Consider the following 26,372-nt stretch of genomic DNA (forward strand, 5'->3'; position numbering starts at 1 on the left):
CTTTGCTCCTATGATTAACCTAAATTGCTGCTATTTATCTACATATGGAGCTCTCAGTCCTTGAGTGTGCTTCTTTCTGTTTATTGCCTTCTCATCCATCATAAGCAAATGGCGTTCAGCTTGTTTCCACATAGTTGCAGCTTTCCCAGGTATTCTTGAGATCATCTCCCCTGGTCCTTTGGACACTTTCCATTTGGAATCAAACTTCAAGGTATTTGGCTTCTTCCAGATGATAAATTCCTAAATTGGGTGTGTTGCTTTCTGGTACGGAATGTTAGCCTTCAGTCGCATCATGTGGTTACTAGAGTTCAGAGACTCTGCGATACAATACCCCTTTTTCTTGTCAGCCATCACTTCTTTCTAAGGGTTAAAACCCAGACACTCCAGGCATCTGAGTAAGTGCCTTGGAAATCAGCCACCTTTCCTCCTAGCAGCCTGTGCCCGCCTTTGCTTTTTTAAAACATCTCAGTCACCAAGTAAACATCGCCCGTCCAATAATGTTTACGGCTGCATTTCTTTGTAATACGTGACATCTAGTCTTTGAGGACTATAAGAAAATCCTATATGCACCTTCACTGTCCTTACTCTGTGTCAGCAAAAGCATTTGATATCTCACAGTGCCCTTTCTAGCCATGCTACCAGCCCACCCTGGTGGTGGTTGCTTGTCACTTTAATATGCACTTTAGCAGCTCCTCAGGCATTTGTTCTATTATTAAAAGGGAATAGATATGACAAGATCAACCTGCTTGTTACTTCACAACCACATACACCTGGTTTGTCAACATTAAATGGGCTTCAAACGTAGGAAGAGGAGTTGGTTACAATTTCTCTTTGACTTTTTTTTGCTTTTTCGTGCTCTTTAACTAGTTGTTACATTACCTGGGGGATACTTGCAAATCCCTGAAATATTCTTTTTCCCATTTTTGTAATCTAAATTAGAAACTGTGCAGTTTGATACATTAACAGTCAGGCTGCTCTGCTGAAGGCAACATACAACTTTCAACATTTTGCCTCTCCTTATTTTAATATTAGACACAATTTTAGAGTTGAGAACTGAATAAGAAAAATAACTGTCCCAGAATAAAATAAAGTGCATGCTTTGGGACATGGGATCATATCTTAATAGCACTGTATTTCTAACAGAGCTCAATTGAAGCTACATGAACGTGGTGGGAGAGTAAGAATGTCTATCTTGTCTGCTTTCAGAAAGCCTGTTTCTCTTCTGGGATATCGTGGTACAAAATTTTATGGGTTAGACTTCCAGCTGGTGTAAATGGGCTGACCTGAAATGGAGCTAACTTTGCAACAGCTGAGGATATGGCTTTATGGTCTCAAGAAATTCTTCATTCATCAGCCCCTGGAGAGTTGTAATAATATAGATATTACTGTACCTAGGGGCCATAAAAAAACTAATCTGATCATGGATGTTTGCATAGTCCTTCACCTACTAACATCTCAAACATCCTGAATAGCTGCCCATCCCTTCTTTAATCCCCACCCAAACCATGTTCTGCTTATGAATTCATAATTTCTGCCAGCAGCTAAGAAGATATGTACTTTTATATCATTTTTCACTTTGGTTCTGGGTAAGGCCTCTGCATCTGCTCTATAGTGTCTCTGAGTCCTTATCTATATGTAGACAAGTCTTATTACTGGTTCTTTCATTAGCCCTCTTGGCAATATTTTGAGCCTTGGTCTATTCATTCAGTAAGTGCTCAGAACCAGATACTTATTGCAGGTGGCTGAACTTCTATAAAGACTATGTACTGGTTTGCTTTAAGGAGGTGATCCAGGACTCACTGATACTACCAAAATTTGATGTTGTTAGTGTTAAGTCTTGGGCCTTAAATGTCATATATATTCAGAATTATCTCCTGGGGAGGATACTTCTAGTCCCCTCAGCAAGTCCCTCAATTCAATTAGATAAGGTAAATATGACATTATCACTAGCACTCAGTCTATCATTTAAGAGCCAGTTTGCTCCAAGGACATTCACTTTAATGGAAGTCTGTTAACCAAATGGGTGCTGCCTCCTTCTCTTCAGCTCAAAGCATTTAAATGAGAGTTCCTCTGCCCCCTCACTCTTTCTCTCTGCTATACATGCAGCCCTCTGGTACCTGGGGTTCATCAAAAGCTTAAAGGAGAGAAGTTGTATATGAGCCCACCTTGGCAGCATGTTGCTTACTAGAGCTGTTCAGAGGAAGAGACTCTTCTGATCTTGTGTTTTCTGTTTTCTTGTACAAGGATCATACAAGCTGACTGAAAACGGGTGGATAAAGATTACTAATTTGTGCTTTGTTAACAGTAAATGAAACAAACTCATTGCCCCACTGTACTCACTTGCACATCAGTAGCCGGAAGCCATCCCAAATATTTCACAGCAGTGTGAGAGCTTTAAGGAGGCTCAGGGTGCACAGGCTCTCTCTGGTTGGCTGAAGTGTCACAAATGTCAAAAGCTTGCAAAGAACAATTTTTCCAACTATTTAGCTGGTCTAATAAAAGATACCACTTTTACCCAAAGAAACTTGTCTGCCTGTGTCCTTCGACCAACATGGCTACAACCAACACCCCAGCAGCATTCTTTACCATTTCTGTTCTTTCATACTTTCATATCTTGCCATTCAACAAAAGTAGCCTACGACAGCAAAGCTACTTCCCAGTGCCACGGCTCTAAGCCAGACCACTACAGGCAGGACAAGGGGTTGTGGCAATAAGTATTTTTACAATTGCTGTTTAGGTGAGTAACTGTGATGCAAGGATGCTTCCCCTCCCACCTAGGGAATGAAGAAGCCTGGGGTGGGGCCCTGACCCTATTTTGTTGTAGTAAAACTCCACTGGGGCAGCTTTGGGATGGACAGCCCGCAAATCAGGGCAATTAGAGCAAACATACTTATTGTGTTAAAACCACACATAGCATTTTCAGTACCCTCTGGGGGTACAACACGCACCAATCTGGTTTGTTTCCTGTTGTCTTCATAGTGTACAAAGATGGAGAACATGTATCTCACCTCCCAAAAGTGCAGGTAACAGTCACACAAATATTCCACTATGTCCACTGCCCCAAAAACATCCTCACAACAGCCTATAATAGAAATACTAAGCAGATTACTTTATTGGAGACCAATCATAGAAGGTGTTATGCCCTCCCAGCTGCTGGTGAGCTTGTAGGATTGGACCTTAATATTTAAAATCCTATTTCTCTATGCTACATCATGGTTTCTCCCTAAAGTTGGTCCACAGTATTCTCCATCACACTCCCTCACCTTATCATAGATATCAGAGGGCCTGAATCAGGTTTCACTACATTAATATAACTTGCATTCAAGGAGGTTGCTGCCGAGTTAGTGTAGCTCAAGTAAGATCAGTACCTGGGACACTCTGTAATGCATGTAGAGTGCGATAAGATATGTCCTATATACATGTATAATATACACTGTAACATGTAATTAACTTGCATTTCCATACATTGATGGTAATCAGCTATGCAGATGTTGTGCTCTAGTTTTATAATAATTTTTGCACCACCTGAGGTCTGCCATTATCACGATGAAGTTCTCTGCTTATAAAAAACCCTTATACTTCACCAGAGAGATTGGAATGAAGATCTGACTGACCACCACAGATCGTTGGCTCTGTGCAACATTCCTGGGATAACGCAGGTGATATGGGGAAGTGTTGGGATCCTCAGAGGACAACAGAGGAGGACAAGTATTGTTCCTAGCACAGGAGTTCCTACAGAAGTATCAACAACTGCAACGGTGTGTTTTTGCCTAATCTATCCCAGTAAATACAAATCCTATGCCACAGACTAAATTCTTCAGGGTAGTGACTTTCTCTTTATTATCTGTGTGTACAGCAAGCACAGTGGGAGCCCTCATCCCCAATTAGTGGGGATACTACAATTTCTACACTACACACAATATCCAGTTCTCCATTTCTAGGCAGCCTGGCAATGGTTTCACAGAATACTTTTTGTAAAGAACGCAGGAGTGTACTTCTGCTTTGTTCCTTGCATTCTCAGTGGAAAGGACATGCAGCCACCTACGTGACAGACCAGCAAGCTTGTGAGAGGAGTAGATCTCTTCTCCCATTCTAACAGCCTGCAGTAGACAGTCAAGACATTAACGTATCAGGACGGTGTGTGTCTGAAGTGCACAGGGAACACTGATGTTTTGGGTATTTTGTATCTGCTCTGTTCTCTGTGCATTTCCACAACACTGTTTAAACCTTGGTGGTGCAGTACATCTAGGGACCCTAAAATGTTTGGTTCACCTCTGTGAAAACTGCAGATCCAGCTTGACTCCATAGCAGTATCTTGCTAGAATGAGCATACAAGTTACAATTTCTGCTTAATACTTCTAGGATTGCTCCCCTTTTCTTCTGATACAACAGTTTTATTTTGGGGATTAAAACCAGGATTAGCAGAATAATTATCAGCTACTCTCAGAGTACAAACCCTGTCGGAAACTGGACTGGGGGAGGTGTTTGGGCAAGTCAGTGGAGTGAGACAAAAACAGGTTGAGTATTTTCAGCCTCCTTTATTTACACAATATTCAGTTGTGATTTGTCTGGATGCATCTAGAAATACTGAGCTGGGTGCTCAGCCTGTGTAAATCAGTGTGGTTTCAGTGCAGTCATTGTAACTGTATTACGTCCACACACTAAGGATTGGCCAGACTATGTTATTGCATAGTTCAGTGCCTCCAACCTAAGGCTCATACACATGTTGCCAGTGACAACTTCTCAAGCTCACAGCCACAGGAGATTAACAAATTAAAACAGAGGTTGCAGGTAGAGCAAAGTATGATGTTGCCTGCATGATGTTACTTGTTCAGTATTATTGATCATCCCCAAAGTATCCGGGTATTTTCCAGAAGTGCATTAAGTGACTTGACTAAGTGCACTGGTTCCCTGGGGACAAGTAGTGGTGGTGTACCTTGTGCTGCTGCTACTTGTCCTTGGGCAACGCCCATGTCATGCATGCTTTGGCGTGTGACAAGTTGCCGCGGGTTGGGTAGGAGAAGTTGAGGCCAGCATTGTGCTGGTCCACAAGCCTTACCTGGGGTTCTGGGGGCCTCCTGGGGCTGCAACCGCAGTGATTCTGCTGCACAGAGCCTGGCTGGCAGCAGAGCGCTGCTCTGCTTTTCAGCAGCGCGTGCTGCTGAGCGTGCATTGCTCCATTTCTTTTTCCTGCAGTTTCTGCACCCACAGAAAAAACACCTGGTGCAGTGAACACTTGGGCAGCGTGCCCCTGCATTGCGGAGAACACCAGACTGTGCAGTATGTGGTGCTGTGCGCCATATACCGCACAATCGTGCTCGTCTGGACGCATCCTGTGGGGACAGCACTTTCAATGTACCTAATTCTTTGCTAGCTCTGCAAACATTCAGAGTCTAGGGCAGTTACTAATATCCCCATTTTAGGCACAAGTAAATTTTAGGCACAGACATTGTGGCTTGACAAAACAAACAGATGACCTTTTTCATTGAGGAATCAGGTACAGTGCAGACAGCCCATATGTTTAATATATATACATGTTTCCTGCCAAGCACAGAGTGTTCTCTAGTGTATGAGATGAATGCAGTGTTACCAATTCAGGATTTTATTATGAGTCTTGCGATATGTGCTTTATTTCTAAAGGCCAAGCTCCCAAATTCCTGAGAGATGAACAGGGGTCTTCTCCCCACTGCAGCACGAACAGGATTCTGCACAGCTTGGTCCCCTTGTATAGTATAATCACTAGAGTGCCTGTATGCCTTCCAGAGAACTGGGAGCCTGCAGCCAAACTCTATGGGTATGTCTGTTTAGGTTACTATATGGCTCCCCTTCTTGTAGTACATGATTACTGCCTAAGCTAAAAGAGCTGCTGGTCTTGGATTCAAGTACATGGAGAGGGCAGGTGGTTCTGACTGGCCTCAGCCCTGACCCAGACTTTGGGTCAGAGTTAAAGCTGCAGCTGCTGCCTCCCCACTACCTGCTCCCCACAGCCTCTGCTCCTTTTGCCTACCCTGCCTCCTCTTGGCTTACCGTCTGGCTCAGGACTGAGGCATGGAGCATACGGTTGCTCCAGCCTCTATCTGGCCACACAGCAATGGTGATGGTGGTGGCAGCCCTGGGGCTGGAGCTGCCACAACTGCAACCACTACTGCATGACCAGGCAGGGACCGAGTGCCTATGTGCTCCATGCCCCAGGCCAAAGCAGAGCAGGGATCAAGCTGTGACAGAGTTAGTTGGGGGGGAAGGGGGCAGGCAGCAGGGAGAGCAGTTGCGCGGGAGGGCAGGCATTGGGGGGGGGAGATAGGAAAGGGGAGCATGGGGGGGGCAGGTACCAGGGGCCACAGGCATGGAGGGGACAAGTGGTGGGGATGACAGGTAGCAGATGGCAGGGGGAGCAAGTGGAGGCAGAGATTTCATGGACATTAGGGCTGGAAGGGACCTCGGAAGATCAGCAAGTCCAGCCCCCTTCCCCAAGGGCAAAGTCAGCTAGGGTCAAAGGATCCCAGCAAGATAAAGATCCAATTGACTCTTAAAGGAGTCCAGAGTAGGTGCTTGTACCACCTCTGGAGGCAGTCTATTCCAGGCCTTTGGGCCTCAGACAGTAAAGAAGGTTTTCCCTGTGTCCAGCCTAAAACGGTCTTGGAGGAGTTTATGATCATTTGACCTTGTCATCCTTTGGGGTGCTCTGGTGAACAGGTGTTCCCCCAGATCCTGATGTACACCCCTTATATACTTATATACTCTAGAGGGAACAGGCACCACAGGGGGTGGTGGCAGGCACCAGGGATGCAGGCATGAGGGGACAATGAGGGGAGAAAGGTGCAGGGGAGGCATAGGCACCACAGGGGTGAAAGTGGTGGGGGGTAGTTGCCAGGGGTGCACAGGCAGTGGGAAGGGGCAGACAGCAAAAGGCAGGGGTCAGGCCACTTGACTCCCCCATCACCTGCTCCCCTGCCACTACTTGCCCCACTGCAGTGGTGGGGGGACACAATTAAGATGACCATGACCCACCACTAACTAGATTATATACATGGAAAATTATAACAAATTTATACATTTTCTTTTTGTGGAATCTATTTATTGGAGGGTCATCTCAAATCTGAAGACCTCTTGTACTAACCAGTCAGTACAGCAAAGAACCAGAGCAAAACAGTTAATAGTTAATATCAGTTAATATCAAAATAGTAAGGTCAAATCCCAAATGGGTAGTGGACTCTGTTGCAACCCTAGTGCTTTGCGAAGGAACCATGGGGTCATAGGTGTAGAGCTATGGTGGCATAAGGGGGACAGACAGAAGTTATATTTGTCACACAATCAGTCCCCTGAAAGTGCTCCATAGCTGTGCCACATGTGCACAACAGCAGAGTGATTTTAAAGTGGCCGATTGTGCTACAAACTAATCCTCATCAAATGTGGGATCAGATGAAGGTGCTCCATTTTGAAGCACCTTAGGGAACTTGTATTCTCTACAGTTAATCTGTTGTGCAAACAGGGCTGGGCCCACCCCTGGGACTGTCTGCAGGAAGGGAGAGGGGAGGGGAAGCAAGCTAGTGGCTGGGGTTTGCCCAGCCCCTCCACCCCCCAGTCTCCTCTCCTTGAGCTCAGGCTGGACAAACCCCAGCCAGCAGCTCATTCCCCCTCCCCCTTCCCTTCCTGCAGACAGCTCCAGACCTGCGGGGGGGGGGGGAGTAGAGGGGGGCTGGAGAAGAGGGGGCAGTTCCTTGGCTGTAGATAGGTTCCTTGGGCTCCTGCAGGCAGGCTGGATCCCCACCTCCACCAACCCAACAGGCAAACAACCATTGGGGGTGGGGAGGGGTGCTCTAACTAGTGGCGCTTTATGTAAAGTGCCATGAGTTACAGCAGGGGCCTGCACATCTGTCAGTGCCCACAGTTTCCCTCTGCTCTCCTAGCCTTCTCCCCTGTGCCTTGATTTTTTCCAAACAACAGATACTGTGTTGGAAGTGTGTTTCCGACACCACCCCTTTGAGGTGCAGATCAGTCTAGCTAGTTGGTAACTAGCAGAAACCAATGCTTTATGTCAGAGCTCTGAGAAAAAAATGAATGTAGAAATACTAAATTCCTGGATAGTCTTGGTCTAGGGCAGGTGTCCAAGTAACCAGGTCCTGTGATTTATTCAACAGCATGGGGCACTATTTCCTGTGAGAAAGTACACCACAAAGAGGAGTTTATACTGTACCCAAGGAAATGGCTTCCACTGGATTGAGGGGAGTAGAGAGGACTTCTGTGGAAGGCTTAAATCCAATCTTAGGTAAAGAGAAAAAAAGCTGGATTTTTAAAATATATTAATACATATTAGAAAAAATAACAGCTGGAAAAGTGCTGAACAAACTCTTGTACACTTAGAGGAGAAAAAAGACCCTAATCCTGAGGGACTGAGCACCCATAGATGACTACACAATTAATGCACATTTTAGATATACAATATATTTCAGGATATCAGCAATTGTTGGTGTGTTCACACTTTACCTGGGGTCCCTTTCAGAAATTCAGTTCCAGTGAAACTTCCAGGACCAGAGTTCAGAGTTTTGTAGTAAATAGTTTCAGTAGACAGTAGAAATAGTACATATTTGCATGTAGAGACTAAAATGATCCTGAAGTTTCTTGCACCAATCCAGCTGAGCTCTTGTGACTGGTTAAGTATGAGCAAGCCTCCATTTTTCTTCAGGTTTAGCCTGGCTTCTTCCTTTAGTGAGTTAATGCAGACACAACTCTGGCCATGAAGAGGACTTTGTATGTTTCTTTAATGTCTCCTTTTAAGGTTAGTGTAGCTGTTGCTGTCAAAGGATGAGCCGGCTACAAAAAAAATGCACCAAGCATGTGAGATGGCCTTTCTTGGACATCTAGAGCAGAATGACTGCACAGGTTTGTCTAAATGAAACCTAAATGATTTAAATGATCACATGTGCTAGTTATGGTTATGGATGATCATAGTGCCAACCTCTGCAGGTTCCTCCAATTCTGAATACCACTGGTTCACACTAACTTTGGTCTTTACTGTGCTAACCCTTCTGTGACAATGTAAAGCAGGGATAACTGGTTGTTTTTTAGTGTGACACAGGTAGCATTATCAGGTTTCAACCATGATATACTGTACAATTAGCTGGGTGTGGCAATGACATGGTATGTGGAAGCGTGGATTTGGGAAGGAAATGGCCCTTTACCCCTGTGTTGGTGGTGGCTATTGTGTAACAGGCTAGCTCTGGTCACCAAAAGGCACTGAGTCAATTCATCTCTAAAACCATGATCTCTATTGCCTCCTGCACAGAATGACACATCAGGTTAATTCTGGATTATGCCAGTCACCCTGCCATTCCACACAGACCTCGCTGCAGGGAGACCAAGGAGGATCAGAATACAGAGGTGAGTCAGGGGCAATCCAAGTGCCCCAGGATGTTCTGAACATACATCAGGGCTCTGCTATACTCACCATGAGGTATGTCATAAAATGAAAAATCAAATTAACAGAGAACAACAATGGAGACAAGGGCATTAAAAAGAAAGGGGTCCATAGGTGACAGCCTGGGTGTTGTGGAGGCATCATGCTCTTCAATCTGGCTCTGCTACTATATGGTTGGGAGCAGCATTGAAAAACTAGTGTGAAGTGGTTTATTAAAATTACTTACCCTCTTGGCAGTGTGAGTGGAGCAGCAGCTTTCATCTATTAATAATAAACTTTTAGATGACAGATACAAAGATTTCAGCATCCCATAAAAACTAAGGGACAAATGATTGTGTCCTTTCTCTCATCTCAAAAATGGATGAACTGAGGCAGAGGTTAGGTAACAAGCTCCCAAGGTCATGGTCCCTGGCATCTGTTCCCATGTCAGTGTCCAAGCCTACCTACAAACCTACTCTCATCTGTCTAATAATTCACCCCTAAAACTGGAAGCCCATGTACATTCATAAAAATAAAACTCTAGTTCACTGTTTATTGTCCTAAATTCTGTCATCACTAAACTGCACTGCTGCCCTCCAAGATGTGCTCCTGTGCTGACACTCAAAGCAAGTGTGAACAGACTGTGCTTAATTATTCAGTTAATTATTATTTTCTCAGCAATATCCTTTGGAAACTGTAACTTACATCAAAGTCAGTAGGTGGCACCCAAGAAACACTAATGCATTTTGTCTGCCCATGATCAACTGTTCCTTTTATAGGCTCAGCAGTAAATCCCTTCTGCTGCAGGAGTGCCAGGCCATCCAGACTGAACTCAACATTCTGCAGAAACAACAGGAAAAGTTAGTTATTGAGAGCAGACAGTTAGAGCCAACTCAGCTTCTGGCTATGAAACCTCTGTTCAAAGACTGCATCACCCCAGTGCTACAGAACTCTGCTTCCCAGTTGCCAAATCTCTTGTGTTTTTGCTTTTTGAAAAGTAGCAGCTCATTTCATATGTTCAGTTGCCATGAAATAACTATGGCTAAGAGGAGACAGCCTAAAGATGTTTAAAACTGCTCTTTTCCCAGAGTGTCATTTGCTGGGAGTACAGCCTGTTCCATTAAACAACCCAACCTCCAATAGCTGTGGCTTAGCATGAACTAATATTTGCTTTTGAAAATGAACGTAACTGTCATCCACAGCTCTTTGTTACTAGCATGAGTGCTACTAATTTGTAGGCCTGTGCAAAGCGGCTAGCATTCGCTTCGGATTTGGCCAGTTTGGGGGACAGTGATTCGATTCAGTGATTCAGATTGCTGTCCTGAACTGATTCAGTCAAATCTGATTCGGAGATTTGGCTGCTGCTGAATCTCCGAATCATGCAGGCCCATCCCCTGCCTCTCTCCCAGCCCGGCAATGGCTGCCCTGCCTGCCCCAGCTCCCAGCACTTTGGAAAAAAAAAGGCCCCACTCAGTGGGTGCTGCCAGGTGGGGGGGGGGAATCCCTGCTGCCCCCTGCTGTGTGGGGGGGCTCTGCATGAGCCCCCCAACCTCCCCCCTGCTGTCCCCGCCCCCCCCACCCCATGGCTGCCCTGCCCACCCCAGCTTCAGCCCTTTAAGACAACCCCCCTCCCCCCCCCCCCCAATTCCCAGACTCACCTGCCTGGTGGGGGATTGATCCTCACTGCCTCCCACTGCCCTGTGCTGTATGGGGGGTGCTGCATTAGCCCCCCAAAGCCCTGAGGCCACTGCAGGAGCTGGTGACTCCGGGGTTTTTTTTGGTTTTATTTTTCTGAAAGGCCAGAGCTGGGGCAGGCGGGGCAGCCATGGGGGTGGGGCTGGGGGAGCAGCGGGGGTCGGGGGGGCTCATGGAAGAGCCCCCCATGCAATGGGGGGTAGTGGGGGCAGCAAGGATTGCCCCCCTGCCTGGCAGCACCCATTGAGTAGGGGCTTTTTTTTACAGCACCATGAGCTAGGGCAGGCAGGGCAGCCATGGGGGGGCTTGGGCAGGGGTCAGGTGGGGGGGGCTGGGGGAGGTGGGGGAAGGAGGCAGGGGATGAGGCCTGGCAGGGGTCCCCTCCTCCCTCCTCCAGCCCCTCCCCTCCACCGCCCGCTACTTACCAGCTCTGAATCTGGCTCCAGCTCCCTGCTGCAGCCACTGGGGACTGCCTGAATCATTGAAACACTCTGAATCTTTTCTGAATTGATTCAGAGAGCTTTGAATCAATTTGGACCTTTTTACTGGTCCCCTGACTCGATTCAGATTTTAAGATTTGGCCAGCAAATCGAGCTGAATCTCCTCCAAATCAAATCAGCACCCAAAGCTTCACACAGCCCTACTAATTTGGTCCCATCTTCATGTTTTAATAATGCATTCACCTATTTCCATTATCCTCTTCTAAACCCCTACTTCTAATTTCTCTTGTCTTTTCCTGAAAAATGCACCTTTATCCCCTCAAGCAATCTTGATGATTTTATAACGTGGTGCAAAGCTTAACAGAAATCCTGAAATTTATTTAACTTAGGGTCTCTACTGGCTCCGAATCTAGATACTCCGAATCTAGTTTCTTACCTTTTTGGATGCAAACTGAGATGCTCCTATAGCTCCAACTTTCAGCTCCCTCATTGCTGGGGTTGGAGAAGTCTCTCCCTGGATGTACTCCAGGCTTAGGAGAATAGACTTTGCTGTCTCTTCTAACTCTAAATCAGACATAGATCAAGTTAACTTTGAAACAGCTAGTCACAGGAGTTGTAAGTTACTTATTAAATAGGTCTAAGATGTTGTAAATTTCCCAGTGCAGAAAAGAGTGCGTAGTGGAGTAGAGTGGAAAAACAAAACTGATTTTATTTAGGCAAGTGTGAGAAGGAAAAGGGTCAAGTCAGCGTCATTTGTACACCTTAACTGACTTACTTGTATCTCCCCTCTTCCATACTCCTTGGCATAAAATTTAGACCCGCGTCTTTCCTTTTGCCTCCTTACCTGGGTATAGGTTTCCTTTTGCCTTTAAATTTGAGAAATTAAACAGAAGACTTGAATTTATTAAGTATTCTTGGGGGTCTCTCTCTTTATCTCAACTCAGAATAATGTCCGAGTAACGACTGGTGTGGGACGTGAGAATTTTAAGCACTGAATACAAGCCTTCACTTTACATTTGAAGCACTTCAGCAAAAAGGTAACATCTCTTTGCAGTATTTATTGTTGGTTTTCCATGATTTTGCACATACGAGACTGCAAAATTAGGTAATCTGTATGTGGTACACTCTACCATTCATAAGAGGAGAGGTACTACAGCACCATGTTCAGAGAAAACTCTTTTCCTGAAAACCATTTTTTTAATAACTGGAGTCAACTCCATGTCATAATACTCCTACTTTATTTTGATTCTTTCCCTTGCAAGCTAGAGCTGTTCACTTGAGCTTTTGATTAATGCAAACTATTGTCCAACTGTGGTATAGTAAATGAAAAAGGCAATTGGTTACCTCTTTTTGCGGCTTCTTCAGATATAGGCGATGTTATAATTAGGGACTCTATGGGCACATCTAACGGATCCCCTCCTTCCACAAACATCATATGGTCTCTTGCAGCACCCTTCAGCTGGATCACATGGGCTATTTCCTAAGGAGGACAACAACGTTGCAGAGGTAGGTTACAGCCCAAATCTTCATGTAATAGGGATCTTGGCACAGCTGCACCAGTTTTCTAGAACTGACAGTGTCTGTCCGTTCTCGTGTCTGGAGGCACATTAGCCTCTCCTATTCATCTAGATACAACTCAGGATACAAGATGTAGGTCCTTGTCTTCCTCAGAGTAAAATCAGGCACTTATTAATAGGATCACTTCCCTTTTACTCATTTTTTCATTCTACAGAAGAGCTGCGCAAACTGCTGTGCTCACACTAAACCACCAAACAGGACAAATTTACCTGGTACAAACTTGTCCAAGGTTTGTGACCCTGGGCTAGGTTTCAAGCAGTCCCCAGGGACTATGTGGCTCTAGCTGTAGAAGCCATACGTGGCCTATTTGGTTTTGGTTGAGGTTCTATTTTATTCCTATCTGAAATTCCAGACAAAACTCTGGGACTGCAAACTGATAGGGAGAGGAGGAAAGTATTTTGCTCAATACTTGTCTCTACTCATATTACCTTCAATACACAATAGTAGCCACAAGGCGGTGCTGCTCATCAACTGTTGGCCAGCTGGTCCTGGAGCATGGAAATATTACTTACGATGCTGCCAGTTTGTGCACCCTGACTCTGGCTTGTGTCTAAACTCAGTCACTGCTCCACAGATGGAACCACCCTGCCTCATGCAGCGTAACAGCAGAGCTGCTTCCCAGGAGCCAGTGCAGCCTCTATTTAGGCAAGGTTGCTTGGGCACTGGCTCTGCATGCAGTTTCCCTTCCAGTCATTCCATCAAACTCCGCGCAGGGAATCCATATGGACTTCAGCAGTGCACAAAGGACATGTGCTGGCTGGTTTCCATGATCTGTCCGAAGTCAGATCAACGGAAGAGAAAAATATGATTTAGAGTTACTGTTCAATTAGTGACTAAATACAGTTTCCATTGCATTGAAACTCCTATTAGAATTGAACTGTCCATGATGACAGACTCAGTCAGTTATATTACGGCAGACTGGATTAAATAAGACGGACATCCTGAGCTCACCTTACCTTGCCAAAGAGTATGACCTTAAGGCAGTCGGAATAATATAAACTTTCGTGGTCAGGGCTGAAGGTGACAATAAAATCCTGACTCTTTCCAATGTCAATTACTCCCTCTACTGGAAAGACACTGAACACACTCAAACCATTGTAGTTTTGTGTCCCTGAGAGAACAAAAGCAAGAGTAAGACGACAAAAGGGGAGACCTGTCCTGTTCTGATTCCCCTTGTATTCTTCTTTATCCCAATGCTAAGAGTAGAAATCTCTTGGGCACTTTTATACAAAAAAACCCAGAAATCTGATTATTGGAAATACTAGTTGGAACCATCTGGAAAGCCAGTTTTTTTCCTCCCCGAAATACCCACTTCTCTAGAGCAAGCTGAAGTGTCATCACACCTTTCTTAGTATGAATTAAAAATAGCCCCTCCCAAATATGGTGTTTAAATCCACTTGTCATGTTACATATTAGAGATTTAAATGCTTGTCTACTTGGGACTTGTCTACTTGGGAGCGTCCTCTGAGGTTCTATAAACTTGTGTCTACCAAGAAACAAAGTGGGCATATTTGGCTGTTAGGGATGCAAATGCTGTTTCTAATTACACCCATGAGACCCTCCAAAAACACCCATGGCAGATTTCGTTTTCTATATAGACTTCATTAGTTTAAAAGAGTGAGATGAGAAATTACTTACCAACAAGTTGTGTCCTTTTTGTGGGGGATGTTAGGAAGGAAGGAAGTTTCTGCAGCTCTCTGTCCCTTGTTTGTGAGAGTGATTCCAGTTGCATGGAGTACTTCAGGGCCAGAGTGGAAGTGTTCTGTATCTGGAGGGATTCATTTGTGTGACAGCATTTTAACTGGGAAATCTGCTCTAAAGTATGTAGGATCTACATTTTGCAAACATTTTTATTGCATTACTGCACTACTGCATATCCAGCTGCCACACAGAGCACATACGGGCTATTGCTATCCACAATGTGTTTTCCCTGCCAAGACAACCTGTGGCCTAGCCCCCTCTTGGAACCCATCAGCAGGAAATGTATGCTGAGTCCTAATGTCAAAGCTTTGCGATGCCTATACAAAGCAAAAGACTTCAGAGACTGATAACTTGCTCCCTAGCTCTTGGCCTGTTCATCAGTTTTGGAATTAACAAGATGGAAATTTGCAGCATATGAATGACTCAATTAAAGCATTCTCCAGGCAACACCTGCCTGTCCCTAGCGTGCTATTTATAGGATTGGTCCTGTTTCTCCTTTCTGCCTCCTTAGCGCACAGACGTCAGAGGCATAATCGGAATGGCTGCACATGGGTGGGACAGGTAGTTCTGCTGGTGATGCCAGAGGAGCCGTTTGTGATCTTGTCCCCTAAAGAGCGAACACAGCCAAGGAGAAGTACATTCAGAGGGGCAGTTTTTCAGAGGGCACCAAGACCCCTCCCCAAACTATCCTCCTTCTCATTGGCCATGCAGAGTAACAACACCTCCTTAGCTGTTGAGAAGGAGGCTCAGCACCTCCTCCCCCTGCTGCTCTGTCATATGAAATTATCTTCTTTTATTATTATGTGTCTCTAATGAAGCTGTCCCTTTGTTCTAGGATTTCATCACATGCTTTAAAGCTCAAACATTTTGCACAGAACCTGCTGCAGAGCATCATATCCTCTGGCATTCCTTTACCTACTTCCAAGCAGCCAGGAAAGGGATTGGTTTCCTTTGGTATGAGGTTTTCTAACTAGCCAGAAAACTAGATAGTAAACACCTTGAAGTCAGGATCTACCTTGAATGTGGAAGTGCCCTTCTCTTTGGCTATGACATATCCCATATCAAGTATTTCTCCTTCCACAGAACAAGCAATTGAGGGAGTAACCCCATGTCCAGTAATGCTGAGAGTCAGGGTGTTTTTTATAGTGTAGATATCCAGGGTTTCAAAGAACTGCAAAGAAAGATGCCCACAATGGTCAGCACATATAGCAAGACACAACAGACACCTGTTTTGGAGTTTCTGGGAACAGTATAGACTAAGGGCCAAATGCTGGTAGCTCCTCACCAGTCACTTCATGGGTCTTTTGTAGAAACAGGCATGAAAAGGCTGCATCCAGGGCATGAGGATTATCAACTCCTTTGCGGGCACGACATTGACATCAGAGTTCTGCTTGCGCAGGTCTTCAGGGCGGATGCTGGCTCATACTGGGGCTAAATCAGCACTTTTACATGTGCTCTGATGCGTTCTGCAGTGTCTTGTGTATTCAGTGTCCTGTGTTTCAAAATGGTGGTGGGGGTGCTTTAACTAAAGCTCTTCAAACAAGCCTTAGCTAAAGTGCCCCTGCCACCATTTTGAAATGTGGGACACTGAATACACAAGATGCTGTGGGCATTTTAATTAGAGTGGTTTCCAAGAACTGCTCTAATTAAAACACATCCCCTGCTCCAGCCCCGAGCATGTGTATAGGCACCTGGAGCACATGTATAGGTTTCCCTGTCTAAGAAATCTACAGACACCTATGCTTGACCCTCCAAGGCAGTGCAGTCTACTATGACCTATGTATGGAATTAATCTTCTTATCTGATTGTACATTACTAGAACAATTAAGCTGCTGCTGCTGTTCTGATAAGGCTCAGGTTCATACAGAGCTACAAATATTCTGTGCAAGGATGCTAAAGATCCCACCTCTGAGGACACTGGCTAGTTCCTTTCTCCATCGTAGATATTACTCTATTTCAGAAATGGTGTCACCATGGCTTACCAAAACTTCTGGGATCCTTTGTGAAAGGGAGTATATAAATGCATATGAAAGAAAAATGTGACAACTTTAAATGGGAAAGTTGCTCAGAATCTTTCCATTATGACATACTATTAAATGTTTCTGCCTGCTTATTGTGTGTGTATGTGTAAGATCAAATTTCATTTTCACTCACCAATTTGTTCTCATCTGGACAAAAAGAAATGACAAGAAGCTGGTTTTTCCCTGGCTGAAGAGACTCAACTGGATTGACCAATAGGAAAGGACCATGGGGATTCAGGATGGAGAAGCTTATCTGAAATACTATAGTTCAAGGAAACATAAGTATATAGGTGACAGATGAAAGAGAAGGCACAAGAACAGATCCAGATACAGCTCAGACAAATGATGCCTAAGCTAACTCATCATCTGAGGTTTTTTTATAGGATTAGTGAGCTAATCAGAGCATAGAAAATCTACCCAGGAAATTCAAACACCTGAAAGCCTTTTTTTCTTCTTCCAGTTAGAGACACTTCCAATAAATTCCATGAGATATTATTCCAAGTTATTGCCTAAAATATGACAAGAATAAGTTAAACTAGCATATAAGAGAGAGTGTTCTCATTCTCCATCTTGATTAAGTGAGACAGTGCTAAAAGCACGGACATATTCCCACAAGATTTCTAGAAATTCAGTGAAGTCATGAGGCAGAACTTCACTTTTCCCCACTGTACTTCATATATCTTGTACTGGTGCTGGAACGGGTTGCACTGAACTAGTAATTTTTGCTCCTGAAAGGGCTTGCAGCAAGAGAATTAAGTGCCTTTTGATTTTGGGGTTTAAGTAGCTGTCAGCAAAAAGTGCATATAGCTTTTGTAGAAGCATATGAGTTGGGAAGGGAGCTTCCAAAGGGTCACCTAGTTAGGCCCTGAAAAACTGATTTTACCATCTACCAGGTTGTGAAAGATCAGCATCATTTGAACCATTCTGATTCCAGTAAAGGTCCTTTTAGAATCCCTCACGCTCTGGTGTTGAACACTTCATAGATACAGGACCACATTCATGGACATGCACATTCAATGCATTTATTTATGCACTGGGACCAGTGGATACTCCAGTCAAGGATACTGCTAGCTGCTCATCCAAGATGTTTTGTATTGTAATTTGCTTAGTTATTCTGTGCCCTGAAATGAATAAGAACACCACTTTACACATGTTAGAACAACAAAAAGCAGCAAGCAGGAACACTAAACAGACCCTTCCTGGTGTTGATTCCAATGCTGACAACTGCTTCTGTCCTAATATTCATCACAGTCCAATCGCAAAGAACATTCAAGCAAGTAAAAAACCATTGTCTGTTTCCAGGATGGGCTAGTGAAGAGTTTTTGAGTTAGCTATAAGCAAGATGGAAAGTAACATACCTGCCATTTCTAGTCTTCCCAAGCCCAGAAATGGAAAGACCAGGCACCTCTCAGATTGCTGTTATGGACTCTTAATAGGTCTAAGACTTTTCATGTATTTTATGGCATTTTGCCTGAATGAGATTTCCTAAATATGATGCATGTAAATGATCCAGTGATGGTCCAAGGATATAGAAAAGAAAGATTTGTGAGATGAGATAATATATTTTACTGGACCAATTAGGAGAGAGAGGAGACAAGCTTTTGGGCTTTAGATGCCCTTTATCAGGTCACAGTCTAAGCTAAGTATGAGCTCAAACAATTTCTTTAGTTTAAATTTATTACCAAATTTACTCAAATCCAAGACAAAGTGTTTTTTTCCCCTCAATCAGCATGAGGGGGAGGGGGAAACCTTATCTTGGATCCAAGTACTGGCCTGGGTCAGGCAGCAACTCCACTCTGGTTTTGGCCCTGGATTTAGAGCTGCACCACCACCTGCCCTGGGCTATGCCTCCTAGTTTGATTGGGGAGAGGGCACATGGCAGGGGTGCCCACAGGGTGTGGGTGAGAGTGGCAGAACCTGCAACCTTCCCTCCCACCCTCTGCCCCCATCCCATACCTGTGCCTTCCTCCCTTGCCTCTTGCTCCTTCCTTTAGCTTGCCCTGCCATCCCCTGCTCCCCTCCCCCCAGCTGCCCCCTCTATCTTCCCCTTTGACTCTGGTCCTTCCAGCCCCAACCTGGCTGGGCTGGATTGGAGCCAGGCAGGGGCTGGAGAAGAAAAGCTGCAGCTGAATGCAAGGGGGGAAGGGTGTGATATGGGATTGTGGGAGTGCAGGCATGGGGGACATGGAGGTGGAAAAGGCAGGGGCTGGGGGAGGCAGGAAGTTGAGGGGCAGGTGGAGAGACAGAGCAAAGACAGCAGAAGGCATGGCAGGGCAGGCAGCAGGGAGGCGTGTGGCAGGATGACAAGGAAGCAAGAAATGGCAGTCTGGCCCCTTATACAGGCATGGCTTTCCCCACCAGACAAACTTAAGATAACCTTCCATTAGATTCGGTACATGAAAATTATAACGAATTTATAATTTTCTATGTATAGAATCTAATTATTGGAGGGGTGGTCTTAATTCAAAGTTGTCTTGGATTCAGGTAAATATGGTATATTAAATTAATTCGACCGTTTGATAGGGAAGTGAGGAGTTATCACTCATAGAGCAAAGGCAAGATAGCAGAGGAAAGGGTGAGAGGTAAGTTATAATGAGCCATAATTCAATAACTTACAATTCATGGCTTCTGGTGTTCAGTAAACTTATGAATTTATTTTCCCAGATTTGCTTTCTGAAGGTGTTATGTGTATGTCCTTTGAGGACAAGGACTGTGAAGGCAGAGACCGAGAAATGGCCTCCCACTGGAAATAGGGTATATATCTATTCTTTCTCATTTTTTCTTTGGTAGTTAATTGGAAGTTTCTTGGAAGTTTCACCACATAGTTTTTGCACAGGATAAGGTATATCACATGTTGTGGTAGGCATGTGTAGGACCCATGATTTCTGAGGGTTTTATGATGGTATGTGTTGATGGTGGTGGCTGCAGAGATGTGTTAGTAGGTCTTACATTTGATTTGGCAAGGTTTGGTTCCAGGTTTGCTCTGACAAATCTGGTGAAGTCAGGGTGGTGGTGGTGAGGGTTATGATATCCCTGCCATATTTACTTAAATCCAAGATGAAGGCTTTTCCCCCCCATTTAACATAGGGATAAAAATCCCTCATTTTGGATTTGAATATGGGCAGCTGCTGTGGCTCTGGCTCCAGGCCTGACTTGGGGTCATGGTCAGAGCTATCACTGCTGCCTGTCCCTCTCCACCTCTGCCCTCCCACCTCTCACCTCACACTGCAGCCTCTGCCCCCCAGTCTGGAGCCCACCAGAGCTGCTGCCACTCCTGCAGCTTCTTTTGCGCCAGGCTGGGACTGAAGCAAACATGTGCTCTGTGCCCTGGACTGGAGGGCGGTCAGAGCCCCAGCAAGTGTAAGCAGTGGAGGGGAGAGAGGGGGAGCAGAGACAGTAGAGGGGCAGGGGAGGCAGAGGCTGCAGAGGCAGAAGAGCAGAGGGGCCAGGCACTGAAGTGGGGAAGGTGCTGGTGGGGTAGGCATGGGGGTGGGCAAGTTGTAGGGGGGCCAGCATGGGAGTATGAGGGGCAAGCAGCAGATGGAGCAAGTGGAGTGGGGGCAGGCAGCAAAGGGCAATCTGCTTCAGTCCCACACCATCAGCCCATACTGCCTGGTTCCTACTACCTCCCCCACTGCCTGCCCCCCCGCCACTGCTTTCCCTGCTGCAGCAGGAAAAGGAGCTTGATTTAACCCAATAATTAGATTCTATACACAGAAAATTACAACAAATCTATAGGTCTTCCATGTATAGAATCTAATTACTGGGGAGGCAGCATCTTACATTCAGAACTGTCTTGGATTTGGGTAAATATGGCAATTTAAACTAAAGCAGCTGTTCTAACTTGCATTGAATTTGGCCTGGGACTGCTTCTTTCCCAGACCTGAAAAGGGGGCTGAAGCCCAATAATTTGTCTCCTCTTTTTTTCCATCTATACAAGTTAGTCCAATAAAAGATACTACCTCACCTCACAAGTCATACTTGTAAATCAATATTATGCAGCCAGTGTGGCTGTGGTGAAGGCTCCATAAATTACATGGCTAGTATACCGGCTAGTACTTTCAGTAACTGCATTGAGTTCTCAGAACACTAGCTAGGTAAAATATTATACCCAGCAGGGGAAAATGCATCTTCACAACACATTTACTGGTGGATGTTACTAGCAGTTACTTAAGACAATAAAAACTAAAAGGGGAACTGAGTTCTGTTCAACTGCATCAATCCATAATACACAGAACTATATTTTATTAACAATTCTCCCTCTTTAAACATTCACTCAGTTCCTGTAGCTGGAATACAGTCAAAGTGAACACAGCATTTTCAAACTAGGTTGATCACAATTAGGGCCCCTAATTCCATGTCTGGGCATCAGGTGGTCTGTTCAACAGGGCTGTGTGAAATGTTGCTAGGTGTTTCATTTTGAAGCTGTTTCGATCCGTTTTGAGCTCAAAACAGCGAAATCGAAATGAACCGAAAGGCTTTGAAACAGCTTTGAAATTAAAACGAGGGCACTCAAAATGTTTCAAAAGTTTTGAAAATGTTTTAGTATCGAAGCCAGGCTTGCTTGCAGCTAAACAAAAATTAAAGCAAGGGAGGGAGAAGAGGGGGGAAGGACTGCTCTGATATTGACATCTAGCTCCTTGAAACTGCAGCAGCAGCCTGCTGAAACCCAGCGCACAGATCCAGGGGCCCATGCCCCCCAGGAAGAGCTGGGAGATGTCACAACCCAATTAAGCAGTGCCCATGCCACAAGCAAGAGATACCATTCAAAGCAGTTTTATTTTGCACTAGGTTAACTAAGGGTTAACAAAATGATAGTAACAGCCTTCTTTGCTGTGCATGCCAACAAGAAATTTATAGCTGCGCCACTAACAGAAATGAAACTTTTACCTTCTGTGCTTTACATAAATCATTATAATTGGTCAGAGTAATACAGGGAGTAGCCCTGAAATAACACCCTAGCAAAAACCGCTATATAATTGGTGATTCTAATTAAATTTATGACGTGGCGAAACCCAATTGGCTATTACACAAATAAAACCCGTTTTTTACTTCTGCAAAGTCGGAGACCTCCGTACACACCTTGGAGACCTCTGAACATATGTGTCAGAGTAATTAGACAATTTGATCACTTGTCTAAGTTCCCCATCTTCGACCAATCTCAGAAGTAAATCAACGACTGCCGGCCCGACCATTTCTGCCCGAACGCTTATGCAGACCGACCTAATGAACTCTAAGCTGTAACTAACCAAGTATCTGACCTCCGTCATTCACCACCTTGATGGCGTAAGTAAACAATCTTGCTTTTCAACCGATAAGCGTCTGTGCCTAATTCCACTCCAAGCTTCACAAGTACCCGCCTGATGGCCTTCTAAGGCCCCGGACCCCTCACTGCAGTGCACGGCAGCGACAGGAGAAAGCAATCAGAGAGCTGGGGAATTGAACCAGGAACTGGGGGGATGTTCAGGTCCCTGAACATTCCTTGAGTTCCTGGCTGGATTCCCCAGCTCCCCGATCTTTCCCCCAGCTCTCTGATCGCTTCCCCCAACTCTTCCGGGGGGGGGCCATGGGCCCCTGGATGATGCGGGACTTCAGCAGGCTACCACTGCCAGCTGGTGATCGTGGTGGCTCTGGGCTATTTCCCCAGCCAGCAGCAGCAGCCTGATGAAACCCCGCATGCAGATCCGGGGACCTCCACCCTCCGGCAGGGCTGCAGGACTGTGCCGGACTCTTTCCTGGGGGTGCGGGCCCCCGGATCTGCACACAGGATGGCAGCAGGCTGCCACTGCTGGCTGGGATGGGCAGTGGGTGCCGCCCGCGCCGAGTGCCGGGAAGACTGGTGCTGCTGCTGGCCCCAGCTGGCAGCAGTAGCGTGCTACCATCCTGTGCACAGATCCCGGGGCCTGCACCCCTTGGGAGGGCTGTGGGGCTGTGCCAGACTCCTCCTGGGTGGCGCGATCCCCTGGATCTGCATGTGGGATGACAACAGACTGCCGCTGCTGCCTGGACCAGGGGCAGCATCAGTCTTCCTGGTGCTCGGTGCAGGCTGTGCTGAACGCTGGTCCCAGCCAGCAGCACAGCCTGTTGTCATCCTGCATGCAGATCTGGGGGTCTGCACTCCCCAGGAAGAGTCTGGCACAGTTCTGCAGCCATCCCGGGGGGGCACAGGTCCCCAGATTTGCACGTGGGATGACAGCAGGCTGCCGCTGTCAGCAAGTGATAAGAGTTTTGCTTTGAACTGTCTGAGGTGCAGTTTCCCAGAAACTCCTGCACCTACATCCTTGGAACTTGGCAGGCTCCATGCACTTAGAAGAGGCTACCATCCCTGCAATTCTCATCTGAATCAGGCAAGAAATGACAAAGCTATAGGCATTTTCATGATTCCTCATTATAGCCTATGGGCGAAACGTTGAGAAGTGTCGAAACAGCATTGAAACAGGGAAATGGTTTCTATGAAATTAAACGGAACAGTGCTTCAAAACAGTGAAACAAAACACTGTCCCTTTGAAACAGCAAAACTGAAGTCAAAACGAAACAGTGCTGTTTCTCACAGCCCTACTGTTCAATGCCTGATGTGTGAATCTGGGATCCTAATTACCATTTGGGTGCCTACACATGGCCTCTATTTGTAAATTGCACCTACAGTGAATAAGAAAGTCAGAATAAAACTATGTTTAAAATAAATCAAAAACTCAAAATTTAACTTAAACTTCATACCTACTGCAACCTCCCCAAAGTTGATGATGTTTTTTCCATTATCTGACGTGATCACAACAGATGGTGCTACCGCAGGACAGTGCAATTCTAGGTACAAGGTGTTATAAGGACTGGGGAGATGGAAAAAATGTTTGCTCTTAGATCATACAGAGAATAAAATCTGGTGTTATAAATCTGCTCTTATTCTATGCACGTGGGGGTGGAGCAGTACATCAGTTTAATATAATTCTTGGCAGCTGCTAATTTTCTTGCATCTGCATAAGCAGAAGAGGTGGACTGGATAAAGCTTATAAACTTTACACAATAAATATTCTCTAAGCTGGTTTGACATTAGCAGGCTAGATTCTTATCTCAGTTACACTGGTTTAACTTCCAAGAACTTCCACTGATTTATGAGACAATTAAGATCAGAATCTGGCTTTCCCCAAAACAGAATAATCGCTTTTTCAACAATTTTTTCAACATTCAGCCCCCTACTTTCCTCTGATCTTTCTGATCTGCTACAAATTACTTTTCCCTAGTTCCATGCTGCTCATGTATATAGTACCTGTAGTTTAAAGTTTCAGAACCTCTCTTTTCATCAATATCTCCACTTGCAACAAAGCAAGGTATGGTGTATTTCTCAAACTTCCCTCTGAAATTTCTGATCAGGGAAGACTGGGCTGCCATATATTCTTCAGAGCTAGAGAGTCCATGAAAATTATTTTAATAAGAGACAACAAAATTTATATAGTAACAGGAAACTTTAGTCTTAATAGTACCAAACATAATACCTGCACTGGAGACCTGACCTACTGGGCTATTTGCACTTATTCTTCATTTATCATTATGTGGTTTCCTTCTCTATTGCGTTAGAGAGAACAAAATTCTGATTTAAGATACTTAATGTCACATTAGAAAAGACAGGAAACTTCTTAGTGCATTTTTCCCATGATACATTTTCCAGTGACTCTTTTAAAATTACAGTAATGCTCCTAAATCATATTTCTATGATATGGTATGCCTGGCAATGTCTCAAAGTTTTCAGATATGCAATTAATTTGTAATGAACTGTACTACTACAACTGTGCTAATACAAATAAGACCTAAAATAAGGTACTGCTGAGCCATCTACAACATGTGTAGCCCTTGTGTTTGTCTTCTGCCCTGGAGGGAATTTTATTTCTGTGACAGGTTTCTGCCCTACTCACCACGGCACTGGCACCTATGTGGCTGGTCTGTGGACAAGCTGGCCAGCACAACATGGCCCAAAGGAGCTCCACCAGTTGGCCTGGGCCCTGGGAGCCTCGGGATTGAAGGAAACACGAAGACAGAAACCAGGGGAGAGCACTTGGATTTTTAGCTGTATTGCAATTTTCAGAGCACACGGGACAGCAGCAAGACCTCCTGCAGTCGTCATCTTCACTGAGCCTCAGTGCAGGAGGAAAAGGCCCTGTCACCGCATCTGAGTGTCACCCAGGCTGATCATAAACATGCGAGTGGAAAGGGGTGGTGTTGGGGGAGGAGGAGCCCCACAGAAGACATGCCAATAGAGTTACCCTGGGCCCTGCAGAAACCATTGATCACCACCTCCAGAGGTAAATCCCAGTGTAAACAGCAAGTCATGCCAGGTGAATAGACCCAGGTGTGACGTGGCTCAAGGGGCAGGGCACACCCATCGGCTGGTATGGTGGTCATGAGCATGTCACAATTTCATATTACTACGATTATTTCATACTTATTTGAAAGAACTGCATAGTTTGCCTTTAGCTTCTGTTATTAAAACTTTAAAATCAGACTCTTCCTTGAAAAATAGGCCAACCGCCCTTGTAAATTAGTATCACTGTTGGTTCAGCTGACTTATAATACAACAGTGTTTAGTGCTGTGTAGTATGTTATTTCAAGTCCTCTTATATTTGATCCATAAGGACAGATTCTGTGTCTCACAGGAGATATTCTAGCCACAGAGACTAGAAGCAATGCTAATTTTGGAAATAATCTTTTCAACACAGAAATGACCATTTCACTCCTTGAATTAGATTCCTTGCTTGGCCACAGGGTATAGTAGATTAATGAAACCATTTTGCTGCACTGCATTTGTTTGCTGCACAGTAAAAGCGGCTGTTACTGACTTACTCAGGTTTTATATCTTCTGGTTTGGGGAGCTCAATGCCAGGTGTGGTCAGATGTTTACTGTCTCTGTCCTTGGAAAGGTGTATGCTAGACAGTCGTTTGATACCAATCATACTTGCTTTCCTTCCTTCCCTCTTCCCAGCCAAAGAATCATCTTTTTTCTTATTCTGTAAGTATATAAGTACAGCCCTTTACGCACCACACCAATTATATATTAAGAAAGAGATTTTGAAATTATGGATTTTTTGTATTTCAACAATGCCTACAGGTCCCAATCAGTAATTATACAGTGTTATACAGTCACATAAATAAAAGATAGTCCCTTGCTTATGATCTAGGTATATAAACATGAGTTGACACATGGATGCACCAGAACAGGGTAAGAACAGTGATTAAGGTGATAAATAATGGGCACAGTTTACCAGCAGCAAGCAGTTACATGTAGGATAATAGAACTAAAGAAAAACAGGACATTTCAAACTCAGCGCACCTTCATTCTGTCTCAAAGCACACATCCCCTATGAGAGTAAACGGATGCAACTCTGCTAAGTGTAATTGCTTTTCATCCATTCATATCAGCTAGGCCCTTGTGTAAATTTATTGGAATCACTGAATAATATTATCATTCATATTCCATATATCGCATTGTCTAGAAACTAGAGCTTTCAAAAGTGCTCAAGTTACTTCAAATGACATTTTCAAAAGCTAGTAAGT

The 26,372-nt window shown here is 44.9% G+C and overlaps 1 protein-coding gene and 2 long non-coding RNA genes across 5 annotated transcripts in view; 2 read left to right on the forward strand and 1 right to left on the reverse strand.

Moving 5' to 3' along the window:
* The window catches only part of LOC132244685 (uncharacterized), a 41,523-nt gene extending 37,151 nt beyond the window's left edge, over positions 1 to 4,372 (forward strand). The window contains exon 3 of the long non-coding RNA XR_009456413.1: positions 3,588 to 4,372. This is a non-coding gene — a long non-coding RNA (uncharacterized LOC132244685). The remainder of the gene's footprint in view (positions 1 to 3,587) is intronic.
* A 3,911-nt stretch (positions 4,373 to 8,283) lies between these two features.
* CFAP74 (cilia and flagella associated protein 74) overlaps positions 8,284 to 26,372 on the reverse strand; it is a 113,843-nt gene continuing 95,754 nt past the window's right edge. For 2 of the 3 annotated variants that reach the window (XM_059716923.1, XM_019494010.2), the window contains 12 exons: positions 25,662 to 25,825; positions 24,094 to 24,228; positions 23,547 to 23,656; positions 17,880 to 17,950; positions 16,963 to 17,082; positions 15,824 to 15,979; positions 14,746 to 14,875; positions 14,064 to 14,218; positions 12,874 to 13,009; positions 11,966 to 12,093; positions 10,100 to 10,234; positions 8,284 to 8,811 (listed from right to left, as the gene is read on the reverse strand). In XM_059716923.1, coding sequence (XP_059572906.1) covers positions 8,704 to 8,811; positions 10,100 to 10,234; positions 11,966 to 12,093; positions 12,874 to 13,009; positions 14,064 to 14,218; positions 14,746 to 14,875; positions 15,824 to 15,979; positions 16,963 to 17,082; positions 17,880 to 17,950; positions 23,547 to 23,656; positions 24,094 to 24,228; positions 25,662 to 25,825 — 1,548 coding nt within the window. In that variant the 3' untranslated portion in view covers positions 8,284 to 8,703. The remainder of the gene's footprint in view (positions 8,812 to 10,099; positions 10,235 to 11,965; positions 12,094 to 12,873; positions 13,010 to 14,063; positions 14,219 to 14,745; positions 14,876 to 15,823; positions 15,980 to 16,962; positions 17,083 to 17,879; positions 17,951 to 23,546; positions 23,657 to 24,093; positions 24,229 to 25,661; positions 25,826 to 26,372) is intronic. The other variant, XM_006265123.4, reaches the window with a different exon arrangement.
* LOC109284722 (uncharacterized) lies at positions 9,265 to 15,731 on the forward strand. The gene is made up of 4 exons (XR_002092290.2): positions 9,265 to 9,378; positions 12,474 to 12,566; positions 12,979 to 13,035; positions 15,644 to 15,731. It is a non-coding gene; the product is annotated as an uncharacterized LOC109284722 (long non-coding RNA).

This window comes from Alligator mississippiensis, chromosome 13, assembly GCF_030867095.1.
Source record: "Alligator mississippiensis isolate rAllMis1 chromosome 13, rAllMis1, whole genome shotgun sequence".
NCBI lineage: Eukaryota > Metazoa > Chordata > Crocodylia > Alligatoridae > Alligator > Alligator mississippiensis.